This window comes from Pteronotus mesoamericanus, unplaced genomic scaffold, assembly GCF_021234165.1.
Source record: "Pteronotus mesoamericanus isolate MK-2021 breed Mesoamerican mustached bat unplaced genomic scaffold, CSHL_Meso_final scaffold_85, whole genome shotgun sequence".
NCBI lineage: Eukaryota > Metazoa > Chordata > Mammalia > Chiroptera > Mormoopidae > Pteronotus > Pteronotus mesoamericanus.
In genome coordinates this window covers 58,805,267-58,822,066 of record NW_026555329.1, presented here as the reverse complement: position 1 = coordinate 58,822,066, position 16,800 = coordinate 58,805,267, and the positions used below count along the sequence as shown (strand labels likewise).

At 37.3% G+C, this 16,800-nt stretch overlaps 1 protein-coding gene across 4 annotated transcripts in view; it reads right to left on the bottom strand.

The window, feature by feature from the left end:
* The window catches only part of CPED1 (cadherin like and PC-esterase domain containing 1), a 289,378-nt gene that overhangs the window by 16,441 nt on the left and 256,137 nt on the right, over window positions 1-16,800 (bottom strand). For 2 of the 4 annotated variants that reach the window (XM_054564025.1, XM_054564026.1), the window contains 4 exons: window positions 6,248-6,468; window positions 5,890-5,991; window positions 5,424-5,511; window positions 1,471-1,617 (listed from right to left, as the gene is read on the bottom strand). In XM_054564025.1, the coding sequence (XP_054420000.1) occupies window positions 1,471-1,617; window positions 5,424-5,511; window positions 5,890-5,991; window positions 6,248-6,468 (558 nt within the window). Of the gene's footprint in view, window positions 1-1,470; window positions 1,618-5,250; window positions 5,512-5,889; window positions 5,992-6,247; window positions 6,469-16,800 lie in introns of those variants that run through there. The other 2 variants (XM_054564027.1, XM_054564028.1) reach the window with 2 other exon arrangements.

Below are 16,800 nucleotides of genomic sequence, written 5' to 3'. Positions count from 1 at the left end.
TTGCTGTCTCTTTCCCTTTTGGGGAGCTCTTTCACCCTTGCCTTAAGCTAAGTGAGAAGGGGCTTTCAGGACCAACTTTGAGAGATGGACATGTGTCATTTGGGCCTTGGGAAGCAACAGAACTTGTATAAGACACTGGAAGTTTAGCATTACTGTGGCAGAGAAACTGAGAGAGTAAGAGTGAGAGTGAGAGCCAGAGTGGGAAAGAAAAAAGAGAGGACCTCATTGGGAACTAACTGTGTTTCTAGTAACAGCAGAGCAAGGATCCATGGGTGTTTCTTGTGGAACAAATGTCGGCAACGGAGTGTCGAAAATTTAGTGCCATTTTGAATATTTTCCAAGAGGCTTCCTGGAGGGGCAACATGTCTCACCCAACAGAAAGATGGATAATTAGAAGTCAAAGGGCCAACAAAGGAGTGCAGCAGCGAGCAGTATCGCCTGTATTGAGGAAACTATGTTGCAGGGTTGTAGTGGGAGGTATCTTCAAGGAAGTGCGCAAAAGCACCCTAAAAAGAAGGAGTTAGCATGCTATAATCAGAGAGCACATCGATCACTATGTTTATGTCAGTCAAGTAAGACTTTTGTTGCCCTTAACACCTCCTCCCTCACCTGACCCATTGAAGAAGGAGTAGGAGAAGAAAAGGAGCAAAGCAAGGTGAAAAAATAGGAAAGAAGCTCTCCGCTCCCACTATCTTGCTTCAAGCTTTCCCGGTTGAGGCAGGTCTGAGCTGGGAGAAGGAAATACCTCTCTGTGGGCATGAACACAGGCCTGCAGAGTTTTGGTACTGAAGTGATCTTATGCCTGAAAGTGATTGGAGACTTTTTCTTATCTTAAAGTGCTTTTTAAGTTATGGGATTTACCAAGATTTTGTTCAAGTAGTGGGGAGAAAATAATCCACAGAGAAGTTTAAAAGGACAAGAGGGGAAAGGATAAAATTATTTTGTTATTATTTTATCAGCTAAGCCAATTAAATTAGTGATTACAAATACAATCATTTTTTACCACTGGGGGCAAAATTTACTGAGAAGACAGGCCCTCTGGTTATTCATTGACTAAGCCAAAGGTGGAAGTTCATTTGTTAGTTTAGCATATTAAGTAGTCTGGATTTTCAATCTGCCCCCACTAAAGACATCTGCTACTTTGGACACAATTTTTCAAGGGAAGGCTCAGAGTCTATTAGACAAGGCACGTGCTCTCCAGGTTCCCATCTTCTTGCTTGCATTGACGAGTGACTCCAGTTTTCAAGTGTCTACATTAACACTATTTTAAAAAAAACCAAAAAACACCTCATTTTGTTGAGCCTTAAGTTGTGATTACTACATGCTTTGGCTGAGTGATGATGAACACATTATTTAATCTCCACCTGACATAGCTTTTTAATGCAAAATAAGACTGACAGTACAATTAAAAATACAAAGACAAATTTAAAAAATCAAAAGCTACAAAAATCAGAAAGCCAGAAAAAATACCTCATGGAAATGGCATCCACAGTTCCCCTGCAAAAACTCTTTGTATCGCCCCATTGTTATAGTGAATGTGTCAACCACTTCATAGCCATATGTTTTTGCAGTATCCAGAATAATCAAGTTTTCTTTCCATAAGTTCTGAACTTCACTCTGTATTTCAAAGCAGAAGAATAAGCATTTTCATTAAGAGCATTTCTTATGATTTAATAAATCAAGTAGAAGTTGGATAAGTGACAGCTTTTTTACAGATTGGTCTTATTTTGAGATAAAGACTTAATTTCACATACTTTTTAAAAGAAAGATGTGTTCTAATTTTTTAATTCAGAATATAAATATAAACATCTGTGTATATGTAAAACAGCAAGGCATAAACATCTACAATGATGAACAGTTTGGAACTTTCCCTTTCATAAAAAGTAATTAAGTTTCTTGTCCACAAAGAAAATAACTAAATTCTCAATTTAGCCAAGGAGATAACCTTGGAAATAACTACAGGAAATAACTAAAGCCAAGGAAATAACTAAAATTCTCAATTTAAAAATCACAAATGTTATCTCCATCTATTTAGAGTTTTATTCAGGTAGTCATTTGAATATTAATTAGTGTCTGTTTTGTGCTTAGCTCTGTGCTGAGAGAAAGGAGTACAAGAGTAAATAAATCACGGTCCCTGCTCTTAAGACATTGCATTCTAACAGAAGAAACAGATATGTATACATTTACTAAGTTTTTCATTGTTAGGCAAATATGCCAGGCTCTGGATAGTAGAGAAAAGGAAATAGCTCTGCCAGGCACAAGGGGACAGCTGGACAATGAGAATTCAAAAGGTGGTTAGGTGCTAGACAGGTTTGCCAGTGGGATGGGGGTGGGGAAGGAAAGGGGGAGTGTGCTTTGGGAAGGGAGCAGCAGGATTGAGTGACAGCTCCAGCTGCTGCTCTCTGGATCATATTCCTGCCTCCCTCCCCAACCATGTCCAAGGCAATGATCACACTGTGGGAGTTCTAGTTCAGGTCCACTGTCAAGAAGACGAACTCCTTCTCTACTTTAGCTCCAGGATCCACTTGGCCAAGACTTTCTCAGACCGACCTGCTGTCTGAGACTTTTCTTGTGTACCTCATCCTTCTTCCACACCCTCCATATCAGACACATCACAGAAAAACCCAGGTCCCAATACACAGTGAACTCAAAAAATATTTGTTGCGAGATTGAGTGATGTGCATCGGATGCTGTGAGCTGAGAGTTTTCCTGCCTACTCCTCTTTCCTGTGGTCTTCCCAGGCACTCTTCCTCGTAAATTCCCCTTCTGCTCTTCTTGTTTTAGTGTCTGTTTCCTAGCAAACTCACACTGACAAAGAGAGGGAACTGCATCTTCTCTGCTTTTTCTAAAGGACAAAAATTATTTTCATTTTCCTGGCAAAAAATGCAAATAACTTGCATTTGTTAATCCAACAGCAAGGTAAAAGAAACAATACAAATATGCCTAATTTTATATTTTCACTGGGCTCATACACATGTTTATGAGACATTCAAAGAAGAGTGTTTCCCTCAAAATAAAGGTAAGAAATAGAAAAGGTCCATAAAGAAGAATAAAAATTTACATGAAAAATGATGCTCAATGTTGTTTGTAGGCTTTTTCTTGTCCAGTTATAAGCATTTTCTCAACTTTAATATGTCTAATTATGAAAGGTATGTGGAACTTTATAGTAAGCCATTTCTAGAGAAAGTTTTCTGGGGAAAGGTCAGTTCTCTGGGAAATAGACTCTGGGATGGAACTTTGCATCCAGGGAGCTAAAAAGAGGGTGCTCATGTAAGGGAATGATGTGGTTGCAACAGAGACTTTTGTGGATCCCACCAGTGGTCCTAGAACTGGGAAGGATCTTTGGAGATAATGCCCCAAATTAAGGAAAGGGAGCTAATTCTTGAAACTCCTATGTGGGCAAGCTGGGTTTCTGGAGCAAAAGGCAATTCCTGCTGGGATTCAGGTGTGAGTCATCATTAGCCCACATTCCAGCAGCCCAGGGGAATGTCTCAGTCCTGGAGGCTCAATCTGGGAGCAGCCAAAATGTGCAAAGTATCACTCACTCATTCAGGCACATATTTTTTTGAGAGTCTACTATGTGCTGACTAACGTGTTTTGCATTAGGGGTACCAGAATAAGCAATGCAGTCCTCCCTCTCTAGTCCTTTCTCTCACAGAGATTATTCTAGCAGGGTAGACAGACAGTCATGGACTGTGTCTGTTGAATGGCATGCATGAGGACACAAGACAATATTACAGGAACTCAGAGCAGGAATAGACCGTGAATCTAGTTTGCCCATTAAGTTTTCCCAGAAGAAATAGCATTTAAACTAATACTATAACGGTGTTTGGAAGTTACCCAGGTGAGGAGGTGGTGGGAGAGTAAGCTCCAAGATTTCCACGACCTGGAGAGTGACTGAAAGCATGACATGTTTGAGAAACTAAAACATGTTCAACATGACCGAGCTCAGTGGTGTTGTGAGTGTGTGTGTATGCAAGTGTATATATGTACATGTGTGCACATATAGTGGAAGTGAGGGATAAGTTTACAGAGGAAAGCAGAGTCGAAGTCTTGAGTGGCCATGTGAGCACATGAGAAGCAGTTCAGATTTATTTTCTGCTTCCACTGCTATTATCCCTGTCTCTTTTGTTCTATTATTTCCCCCACCCTCTTGTTCAATCCTTTCATCTTTCCTCAGTTTTTAAAAGAGTGATGAGCACCATCAAAGCCCAGGGATCAGGCATAATGTTTAACACTATATCTGGTAGATAGTAAGAAATGTGTGCTGTCTGCTGAGATGAATCGATTCAGTTAGTAACCTAAATATACGTGAGGAGCTGCAATCAAAGCACAGCGAAAGCTACCAGAGTACTCAAGAAGGAATTGCAATCTTGACCTGTAGACTTCAGATAACACTAAGGGTGATCCAACTCATAACCCATAGGAAAAATTATCAAAGGACACCTTTTCTCATCCTCAACAGTCTCAAATTCTTCAGCTACACCAGATCCTAAACACCTCAACTCCTTAACCCCTCCCAACTTCAAGGCAGGTAGATTTGGAGGCTGTGCTTGGGCCACTTTCTACCAGTTCTCCTGCTTTTGCATTATAGATCTGATGTCCATGCAGGCAAAGTTTCAAGAGAGGAGAGAGGGGTATGTAATTTATGCTGGGGAAAGGTAGGAGCACTCAACATTGACAGAAAAGTAAATCTCCCTCACCATACATATTTAATGGACTGCTTCCTATCCCTCCAATTCCCAGTGCTCCCTGAGCTCCCCAGCACCCAGACCCCCAAACAATCACACACAAACCCAGCTGCCAAGAACTCTTTTGGCTTGAACAAGAGCAGCCGGTTCCCTTACCTATAGATGTTGTCTTTCTGTTCTTGTTTGAGACTTCTCTTCAGTGTGGAGACTAATTTACTATCTTCTATAAGAACTGGTCAGAAGCCTCTAACTCCTTTCATTTATGAATATCTAACCAGAGAAAAAACTAATGATGCTACTTCAAAGGTTACTTTTTAAAGCAAGAGTCAGATATCATCTTCAAAAAAGCCATTCTTTCCCAAAGCACATTGATGCTGATGATTTCAAGCATGGTTTTAGCGTGAGCCTTTAAAGGTGCATGAAGCATTAGTAGTGTAAGGGGGTGCTTAAAGCACAGTCTCTCACAGTTACCATCCGTTCTTATTTTTTCAGAGTTTGGCACTCCCTTCTGCTTTTTAAGAACTCAAAGCATTTACAACACATTATAGGTTATGGTCTCTTTATCTCCAGGAATAATTCTAACTGGTCTGAAATAATAATCCGCAAATATATTATCTCCTTTGATTTTTATAAAGGTTGCTGAATAGTGTGTGGTGCCTTTTTGTCCCTTTTCAGATACCAGCAAAGATAAGAAGCACGAAAGTTCACACAGCCTGGAGGAAAGGGCCTTGCCTGTGTTAAGAAATGTACTCCATCCACTGGCAGATGAAATCCAATTCCCAACGTTTTGATGATCACGAGGATATTGAGTAAATTTTCCCTGTGAAATAATTAGAATTCTAAAGTCATGAACTTCGATTACATTTCTAGATGTCTCTGTTTACATAAACAAATAAGTGGAATTCCTTTAGGATGTGATAATTGGGAGATGAGACTAATTTTTCATTTTAAATATTTGATGTATACTAGTTTTTTGTATGGAGTTTTATGTGTCAATGGGCACGTTTTGATTTGCAGTAAATGTACATTTGGATACTGAAGAACCATCTTGTGATTGGAATATTTTAAGCTAGACTTTAAGTACTTAATTCTAAACAACAAGTTGCTCTTTAAGTAAAATCTTGATAAAAGTCAGTCACATCAAGAGTAATTTTTTTTTACTTCAAACATAATGACAATTATTGTTGCAGAAATGTACCTCTTCAAAACCTTGTGAATAATTTGCAGGTGATTGGAATTAAGCCACTGAACACCACCAACGACCAAAATAGTCTGGCCTGAATTCTCCAGGGGACGTGATCTGAAATCCAGAAAGAAAAACAACACATGCTGCCTTGAAACAGATGGTAAAAATTTTAACGACACTGCCTCCCATTTTATCGAACCATATCTGGCATCCTGATCACAGAACCTCCTTGTCATTTCCCACTCATTTTCAGCCATATTACTTGGGCTTTAAGCTTTTCAGCACATTTGATATATGGTGAGCAATTATGACTGCTCGTAAAACATCAGTGCATTATGGCATTGTGCTCTTCATAATAGTTCCATTGTACCTTTGCAAGAGATGCTCAAGTGCTTTTTCAAATGTTGGTCTCAATGAAGGGTTTATCCAGAACTGAGGGTAGTAGGAATAACTGATCGAAGTCTTCCCACCGTTGACATTGTGATAGAATTTAGTGCCATGCACCTTCTGCCATTCCTGCAAGGTTTCATTCAGTCTTTCAATAAGATAGTACATTATCCCTCTGTTGGTTGAATCTCCAATGAAAAGAATCTACAAATTAAAGAAAAAATATTTGCTTTAAAATATGATGTTTACACGGTGTAGGAGATAATACAAAATAATCTGTTGAATATCCGTAAATCCACAATTCTTAGTATTTAAAGAACAGCCCTTCAGACTGTTAGAAGTGGCATTCATTATATTCTCCCCAAACCTGCACATTTTCCTCTCTTCCATATTCCTAGAAATCTCATCATCTACTGACACACTAACATATTTAAAGCTTTTTGCTTCATGTCATCTTCAGTTTCTCTACCTCCCTTATGTTGTTTAATTTCTCATCTAGTCAACTTAAGTTTTATTGATTCAAAAAGGCATGGAGTGTTTTTGTGCTATAAGAATACTTACAGATTTTCCAATTTCTTTGCATTGTATAGACAAGAAAACTTGGAATCCACAGTGGTTATATAGCTCAGTAAAGGTTATGCCATCACTTGAAAAAGGAGCCACAGGACTAGGATCTGAATTTCTGAACTGCTGTCTATGTCCCAGGGTACATATCCTAGTGTCATTTACTTTGTGTCAAATGGGTGTGAGAGACACCCATTCCTGCCTTCCGGTTCCCCCCAGCACAGCCTTGCTTCAGGCTTCAAAGCTGTGCCATTGCTAATAATGTTCTCCTAATGGGTCTTCCTTCTTGTACAATGGCTACTATTTAATTCAGTCTACACACAGTATTACGGGGACACATTTCCAAATGTCTAGCTCTGATCATCATACTTTCATGCTTAAACGTCTTATTGGCTCCTGTTTCCTATAGAATCAAGTCTAACCTCCTTATGTTCATCTAACATTTACTGAATTTTTATTGCATATCAGGCTTTGCTAGATGGAGATTTCACACAGGCTACTCACTTTTAATATTCATAATTATGAGATGTGAATCATTATTTTCCTTTCACAGATGAGCAATTTGAGGCTTGGGAGATTGAAGTCTTAAATCTATTAAGTGGGGATCACAAGACTCAAACATAGGTAGGTCCTTTAACTCCAAGTGCAGGGTCTATGGCCCCATCATCTCAACGCTCCCATTCAGATTCCTGCTTTTTCACTGAGCATGATTTGCACTCCACAGCAACTGTTTTTCCTGTGCTAATCCACCTGTCTAGAAAGCTCCTCCCTCTGCAACCCCACAGACGTAAAGGCTACACAGCCTCCAGACCTGACACAAATGTCCAATGCCCCAGCTAGAATGACCTCTGCTGTCCTCTGATTTCATCAAAATTTTTATTTCCATATCAGATTTTATCTAATACATTAAATTATAGCTATTTGTGGCTATATCTTTTTTTTTTCATATCATATCAAGAAGTATTCGAGATCACAGTCAGGGTTAGTGTCTAGATTCTAATTTCCCCTATAGTACAATGAACGAACTTTGAAAATGTTTATTGAATTGAAAGTTAAAGGGACTTTTGTTGGAGACAATCCTTTTTAATGCTTTGGATAAGGTTTACTTTGTGCTTCAGATTTTTCTCTCTTCATTGATATTTCTGTTTCCATTAGTCATACACATACTTCTGGTTTTAACAGCAGTAATTTGACATAATTCTCAGGCACTATTGTATTTGTCTATCCACAGCAAATTTAGTAAGAATCTGCAAAGGTTTTCTCTTTCCATGGTAACTATATTTCAGTAGTTGTATGAAGAAATCCAGGGACCTGTCATTTGTCTTCAGATTGCATATGGATAGCGTAAGCATTGTCAAGCTAACTGAATAACAAAGTATCAAGACCTCAATCACTGATCCTTTCAGTCAAGTTCCATTTGGGGCAGTAAAATTCAATATAAAAAATTATTTGTAAAATCACTTGAAATTCTTCTTACTGGATTTGACCTATAACTATTTCTGTTCATTTTTCTGGCTGAGATTTCTGATTTTTAAAAGGGAACTTTGAATAGTCAGGGAAGCTCTTAGTTTCAGTTACTAGTAATTATTCAACCCCTTTTGTATTAGTCTGCTGGACTGCCATAAAAATGTGCCACAGATTGGGTGGCTTAAACAGAATTTTTTTTCTCATGATTCTGGAAGCTAGAAATCCAAGATTAAGGTATTTGCATGATTGGTTCTTCTCAGGACCTCTCTTCTCGGTATATATGAGGTTATCTTCTTGTGTGTTCACTTGGTTTTTCTTCTATGCAAGTCTATGTCTTACTCTTCTTGTCTCACAAGGACATCAGCCATATTGGATTAGGGCTAACCCATATGACCTTATTTTACCTTAATTGCCTTTCTAAAGGCCCTCTCTCCAAATATAGTCACAATCTAAGTTACTGGGAATTTGGTTGGGTGGGAACATATGAATTTGGTTGGGTGGGAACACAGTTCAGCTCATAATACACATAAAGGGCCTTTGAGATCTAGCTTTTAAATTAAATTGACACCAGAGATTTTTCTTATAAGTCCTTTTCATTTTAGTATCAAGATACAATCTCTCCTAAAGCATCTCCAAGCAGCCAGTAAGATCACTGGGTATCTGTATTGTAGGATACTGAGAAACATATACAGGTTTTAAAAAATCAAAGTAGCTACATGTTACTGAGAGAAAAAAAATCTAGATTTCCAGTCTTTTCTGTGGCTTACCTGAAGATGCATCCACCAAAGCATGACCGAGACAAAAGAGTCATATTTCAGAATTCTAGGTACTGTTATTTATTAACTAGATCATCTGAGGCAAATTATGTGACCTCTGCAAGAGTTCATTCTCTAATGTGTGACATGGGAATAATAATAGCATCACCTTAGAGGACTCCAATGAGATTTGAAATGTTTATCGTATTCCTGGCACACAGTAAGCACACTGTGAATGTGAACTAGCATCAGGACATAGGAAAGGAGAGCAGTGTTTTTGAGTGCTGCTAGTGTGCCTTCCAGTGCACTGCTAGGAACTTTAAATTCATTAGCTCATTTAAAAGACATGTCAGAGTAGACAGGAAATGTCTAAATCCCAGCAGTCTCTTTGTTGCCCTACCAAGCCTGTTACAGTCCCCCAGCAGGGCTTGTGGGGTTAATGGGGAAACTGATGTTCTGGATGAGAGAACTGGAAGAGAGATCACCATCCTGAGCAAACCAACACTCAGAACAGTCTATCGAGTAGAATTTCCATTGCTGATTAGTGACTAAAAAGGGGGAAGGAAGTGTTAGCACCATCATTTGCAAAACAAGTTCTATACTGCAAATACCTACATAGGATTTTTCAAGTCCAGTAGACACAACTCTGGGAAGACAGCTTTCTAGGGAATTATTTTATCCAAGTGCCATTCTATTCATGAAAGGTGAAAATGATAAATTATAACTAAAATGAAAATGTAGTTATGATTTTTTATCCTTATTCAAAGACATTTTTTTTTTCATCACTTGAGAGAGAGAGGAATGAAGAGAGAAAGGGAGAGAGGGAAACATAGATGCAGGAGAAACATCTACCAGGTGCCTCTTGAACATGCCCAGACTGGGGAGCGAATGCACCCGGACAGGGGATTGAAGCCTAACCCTAGGTGTGTGCTCTGATCAGGAAATTGAAACTTGCAAGCTTTCAGCTGCTAGGGATGATGCTCCTACCAACTGAGCTACATTGGCCAGGGCTGTGGTTGTGAATTTAACATTCCTTGTTTTGTAGGTAATACAGGTTTTGTAAGAGGTTAATTGGCATTCTTAACTAAATAGTGTCTAACTTCAAAACATTAGCTCTTTTAAGTGTACACACACAATTAAAAATATCAAGAATTAGGTTCTTTTCAGTCACATGATTCACATTCAATCTTTATATCTTCTAGATCATTCAATTTGATGAATTATTTAAAAGGAAATTTGTAGGTCAACTTCTGTTTCAGAAGGTCTTACTTAGCATAACAAATATTAGTAACTAGCCATATGGTTTTTTCTTTGTTTTTGTTTTTTTCCCAAATACATTTGTCTCTGCCTACCCCCCACCACTTTCCCTTGCCTCCTCCCTCCTTCCCTCCCTCAGCTCTTCCCCTTTGGTTTTGTCCATGAGTCCTTGATATATGTTCCTTGACTTTCCCCTTCCCTTCCTTTTCCCCACCCCCTCTTCCCTCTTGTCTCTGTTGGTTTCTTTTCCTTTCAGTGTTGCTGGTCTTATTTTCCTTGCATCTTTGTATTTTTGGTTAGGTTCCACTTATAGGTGAGATCATATGGTATTTGTCTTTCGCTGGTTTTTAAATAACTTCTTTACTGTTAAAATTATTGCTTTTGGTTAGGTTGCACAGGTGTTGGTTAGCATGTGCAGTCAAAGAAAAGATATGTGATCATGAAATACAAATAATCAGTAAACAATTATAAAAGTAATCTATGTTCACAATGAAACATTAAAATAACTATTTTTCCCCCGTCAAAGTAGCAATAATTTTAAAAGGCCCTGTGATATTATTAGTTCAGGGAAATGCATACTCTCACATACTATGGTGTAAGCTGCAGGAGGGAGAGTTTTGGTTTTTTTGTGTGTTTGTTTGTTTAAACTATTGAATCCCAAGTGTCCAGATTAAGGCCTGGCATAAAACATCATTCTTGTTTGTCAAATAGATGAATAAAATCTTTTCTGTTGTGTGTATAAATTGACAGTTTTTAAGAAATTTTAACTCAGTAAAATAATTAAGAGTGTCTATTAGAATGTATTTTAGGAGAAAAATAAATCAGTACTGGCTGGTGTGGCTCAGTTGGTTGAATGTCTTCCCGTAAACCTAAAGGCCACAGTCCGATTCTCGTCAGGGCTCCTGCCTGGGCTGGGATTCCCTCCCTGTTGGGGAGGGTGAGAGAGGCAATTGATCAATCTTTCTCTGACATGATTCTTTCCCTCTCTCTCTCCCTCTCTTCCACTCAAAGTATTTCCTCAGGTGAGGACTGGAAAAAAAGAATAGAAGAAAAAGGAAAAGAAATAAAAATGTCATCAGTGTTTATTAGATTGATTATATTAATGTATAATCATACACTTGAATTCTTTTCATCTTTCAACAGTGATACCGTAATATGGATATATTATAATAGGGAAGGTTTCACGGTAGCTTTTATAAAAAGCTGATTACAATCAGAATAGAAATAATGATTGCATTTTTGTAAAGTATGTGGATGTATAGAAAAGTAGGTTCTGGAAATTTAATTGTGGTTATTTTAAAGTGGTGATATCATAACAGTTTATTCTTTTTTAAAATAAACATTTGAAAGGTTTCATTTTGAAGTTTTTACAAATTCAATTTTTAAAGTCTTTCTATTTAAATTTGTTCTTATAATTATATAAAGAAAATATTTTTTAACCAAATCCCATAAAGATACCCCCTAAGCCAACCTCTAATTTACCCCATTGTGTCAAGTAAATATTGTCATCTTTTATACTTGGACCCTGAGATGAAGTTGGAAAGAACTATCCCACCAACAATTATTTCACATCCCCTTTTCCTTTCTGTGCAACTCACTTTTCATCCCAGAAAATAAAAGTACCAAGCATGTTTTGCCATGGATTTTGCCAAGGGAGGAATCATGTGGTCGGTTTTAGCTAATGAGTCATGAAGAAAAAATTTCTGGGGACCTGAAGAAAAGGTTTGCCTTCCTAAGAAAAACTAATCGACCTAAGTCAATGTCCATCTTCTTCACTGCATGTGAGGTCTAATTCCTTGGGATACCAGAGCTGCTGCTTCTAAGTGTGCCCATGAGACTAAATACTGCTGATATGCTGTGTATAGTAGGATAGAACAATGGAAAACACAGAGAGTCTGAAATATTGAGTGACTGAACTAGCCTGAAACATCTGTACCTCTGGTTATGCTGGAAAACAAATGTCCATATTATTTCAGCCCATCCATTTGAGTCTTCTGTTACTTGCAACCAAGGTACTAACTAATAAAGCTGGGGTAGTTTTTAAAGCATGGTCCCAACATTATTTGACACTTCTGCCATTGAAAGGTAAGTTCTATGTCCTCTCTCTTTGAACCCTGGTGGGCTGTGACTGCTTCAATGATCAGAACATGCTACAAGTGATGCTGTGTGACGTGTGAGCCTAAAGGCAATGTATCTTCTGCCTTGCTCGAAGACATGCTCACACTTGGAATTTGAGCTTCTATATAAAACTACTGAGTCTATGGCTGCCATGATGTTAAGAAGATGAGAGTTTATTCTTTTTGTTCACTTGCATTTTCTAAAATGAACACATATTGGCTTTTAATGTTAATAATAAAATAGCAGCATCAATAACAATAAATCCATTTTGTTTAAAAAGCATTTTGAAAATTCATATAAAAATTTAGTACTAATGAGCTTAAATAAACTTTATTTCTACTTATGTAGAATGATGGTTTAAAAGAGTTGGGATCAAGACTTGGTTCAATAAACCAGTCACAGGAATAGTGTTAATCACATTTTGGATTCCAAAAGCAAATTTATTCCAAAGATTGAATTGCATTTTTCTGTGCAGCATCTCTTTTCCAGTTCTGCAGTGCAATGAGGGGAGCCTGTCTCCATCAAGGTGGGCTCTGGAGCAGAGCAGAAACATCTGTGTCTGGATCTCATGAGAGCCTGGATCTCAGCTCATCAGCTGGAGACAAGGATGTGTTTAGAAAAGGTTTGTATCTGTTCCATTCCTGAGACTCATCATGCAGTGTATATCAAAAAGTATAAGAAGGCTTGTATTTTCTCTACTTTTTCACACACCTTCATGGACCCTATGGTCCATAGGAGGACCTAGAAGAACATCATGTTCCTAGGATCTAGTAAACCTTGAGGTTCATTTTCAAATAATCTTACTTGAAAACATAAAATTGCTTATCTTTATTTTCATTTCTAATTTTTCAGTTATAGTTCTTATATTAGATGGGATATATTAAGTGTTATAACAAATTGAGCCTCTAAAGGTACAATGGCTTAAACAAAATTGAAATTTATTTTTCCCTAGGAAAACAGTCCAGCTGGTTCTAGGCAGGTGTATGTGTGGGGTGGGGGCAGGGAGTTCATTCAGAATCCAAGGACGATTGGACTGTGGCTTCTTCCATTATAGTTTCCACGCACTCCCTGAGTATTGATATCCCATTAGGGGAAGGAATGAAGAGCTGCCCACTGGTCCACGGGCACAGCCTTGGCGCTGGGCTCATCACTGCTGCTCACACACCATTTGTTAGAACTCAGTCATATGGCCTCACAACATATTTCAAGGGAGACTAAGAAATATAGTCAAGCTATGTGCCAGGAAGAAGAGAAAATGAGTTTGATGAATACTTAGCTAGTCTTTACCACATTCTCCTACATGCTGTTTTTCTGAAGAAAAACTAAACTCTAAAATCAGACTTTCCACCTGTAAATTAGCAAAAGTGTGAAGTATATGAAAGGCTAATTTATAATCCACATGGTGCATAAAAGAACTATTTGTAGAGAAATAGGGTCCCTGAGACAAATAATAGCAAGAAATATCATTTATTAGTGGAAATATAACCAACATTTGGGACATTTTTTATTTAAATATACAATAAAATGTTTTTTATTCCATTTTATTTCATCATAAGTGAAGGGCACTAACAGTGATGAAACAACTATTTTATTCCATTACCTGCTTTTTTCCAGAATCACCAGAAGTAACTTAGCAAATCAACTTATAAAGAAATGAAAAGAAAATTATTGGTGGCTACCTGGGTTGACTCAATAAAGGTAGTAAATTATCTGGAGCTTGTTATCTTCTTAGATTCTTTTGATCTGTTGAGGCTGGGAAAGAATTGAATATAAGCAGAATCAATAGAGAGGGGGAAAAAACTTAAAAAGATCATTTCCTTCTTCCTCCAGTTTCTCCTGCATAGGTTCTATTTTCAACATTCACAGAAGTGGAGATATTTTTTCAGATCCAATAAAGTACATTAGATGCCAACATGGCCCAGCCCTGGAATTCACTGGAACCTTACAAGAGGGGAAGAGGGGAAGTTACAGAGGACCGCGACAGGAGCTACTTGTCCATTAAACTGGGCAGTACCTACTTATTGGAGAGCTCTCACAGCTTAAAGTAAAGGGAATGAAAGTGAGGTGAAGAGGAGTTTAATTCACTAACTCTTAATTCAGAACCAAATATAGTCCATATATTTACAAAGCTCACAGTGATTAATTCTGACAGGCCCATGATTGAACATCCTTGTTCTTATAAGAAAAATACCCATTTCTGACTTAGGCAAGGGGTGATTCAGCTCTATATGAAGTTGAAATTGATCAGATGGCTAATTATATTTAGGGCATGATGAAAATCTAGCTCAACAGAGCATCACGCTGTGAAATGTAATATGATTACAAGGAATGCTTTCTAATGATGCATTTTGATTAAATTGGCAACTAAATTGCTCTTTGTGGTCAAGAACAGGTGTAAATTGACATTTAGGCAAATCACTTTCCAACACATGAAGTTTGGCTAAAAAAGGAAGACATACAACTAAACAATATCACCTAGACATAGGTCTTCTAGCCTCGTGGAACAAATTTATTTATCTCCATTGCTATTCCATCTGGATTGTGGGCATTGAGTATAGGTCATCCTTTCCTGGTGAGAGGGAGGTACCCTCCTTTCCTTTTATCTTTCCCCTTTTTATTGAAACTGAGATGCAACAATGAATGATTGTTGTAACTATAATGGAAATTACATATTAGCCAGAACATATTATTATAAATTAGCCACACTTCAAAAATTCGAACACCTTTAAGTCCAAGATACTACTTAACTTGCAAACATTACTTTAAAATGTAAGTTACATTTCCTGTTTTAACAGCTGAATCTAAGTACTTGCAGCAAATACTGACTTTTTATATTTCTCTTTCCTACTTGTACTCTTCACTCAGATACTTAATTAATGGTTTGAAGTCAGAACTATGTTTTCAGCTGACAAAATAAGGACTTTTTAAATTCAGTTTGTTAAGGCTCCTGAGGTTTTTCAGTTGCAAATGTTGATTATCATGCTTGTTAATTATTTCCTATGTATTGTGCACTACGATTACAAAGTTATGCTCTGATAAATTTTTATAAATGTTCCATTCGGAGTTTATTAAGTAAGAGGTTTGTATCTACTTAGAGAAATGTGTGAGAGCATAACTGAAAACATAGCTGGTATTTTTCACTTGATTTTGCTTTGATTTAACATGATTATGTATCATAAAACCTATGCATATACACAAAAACCTAAAAATAAAATAACTCATATTTGGATAAATGTAGAGTTTAAAAGAAATCCTGCATTTACCTGCCCTCCATACACAAGCAAGAGTACATTAGAAACAGGATACAAATGCTTCCAGGAGAAACTTTGTTCCATCTTTCCTCCACAGACCAGTCTCCTGCTACCTTGTTGAAGTGAAAGCAAGTGACTGAAGTATAGAAAGTGTGGTCCTGCTTATGTTCCACTGGGGTTCCTGGTCAAAATTACCAGAAACTTGAACCCTTTTTAAAAATCTCAACTGATGTGTGTCTCATCCTTCTTCCCAGGTGGGCATCAATAGGTTTGTTTTTTTCCTAAGACATCTCTAGTAGTGCACAGTTGTCTTTAACTTCATTAGAAACAATTTTGTTAGGTGGTATTGTAACAGCTGTTATATTGGTGTGCATTTAAAAAAATAAAAATTGATTAATTTTTGCATACTATTTTAATATTGAAGATGGAAGAAAATATGCAAAATTTTCAGCATATTATGCTTTGTTATTTCAAGAATGGCAAAAACATAACTGAAACGCAAGAAAAGATTTGTGCAGTATATGGAGAAGGTGCTGTGATTTACTGAACATGTCAAAAGTGGTTTGTGAAGTTTTGTGCTGGAGATTTCTCGCTGAATGATGCTCCATGCTCAGGTAGACCAATTAAAGTTGATAGTGATCAAATTGAGACATTGAGAACAATCAGCAGTATACCACATGGGAGATAGATGACATACTTGAAATATCCAAATCAATAAAGTTATTGGTGAAAATGGAAAATGTGTCTTTTTATTTTATGGGAAAAAAAAGACTTTTTGGCCAACCCAGTATTTCCAGGTATAGTCTTGCATTCATCAATGTAAAACAGTAGTAAAAAAGATGTAAAAGATCATAATAAGAACATAAGGAAATTCAGTGGAAAAAAATACTACTTGGAAATTTTAAAGAAAGCATAAAACTATTTGAATTTTCAAGTAGTCATTTCTAATAATTCTCACCTGCCCAGTCAAATTCTGTTTACTTTTAATCTGATTCTTTGGAGACAGATAACTCAGTTTAATGTCTCCATTTTAATGTCCAAGTTTAATGTCCAAGAGCTGAAGCTTCCCTTGATTAGAATATAAAATAAAGTTCTGTTTTTTTCTTTGTAACATGATATATTTG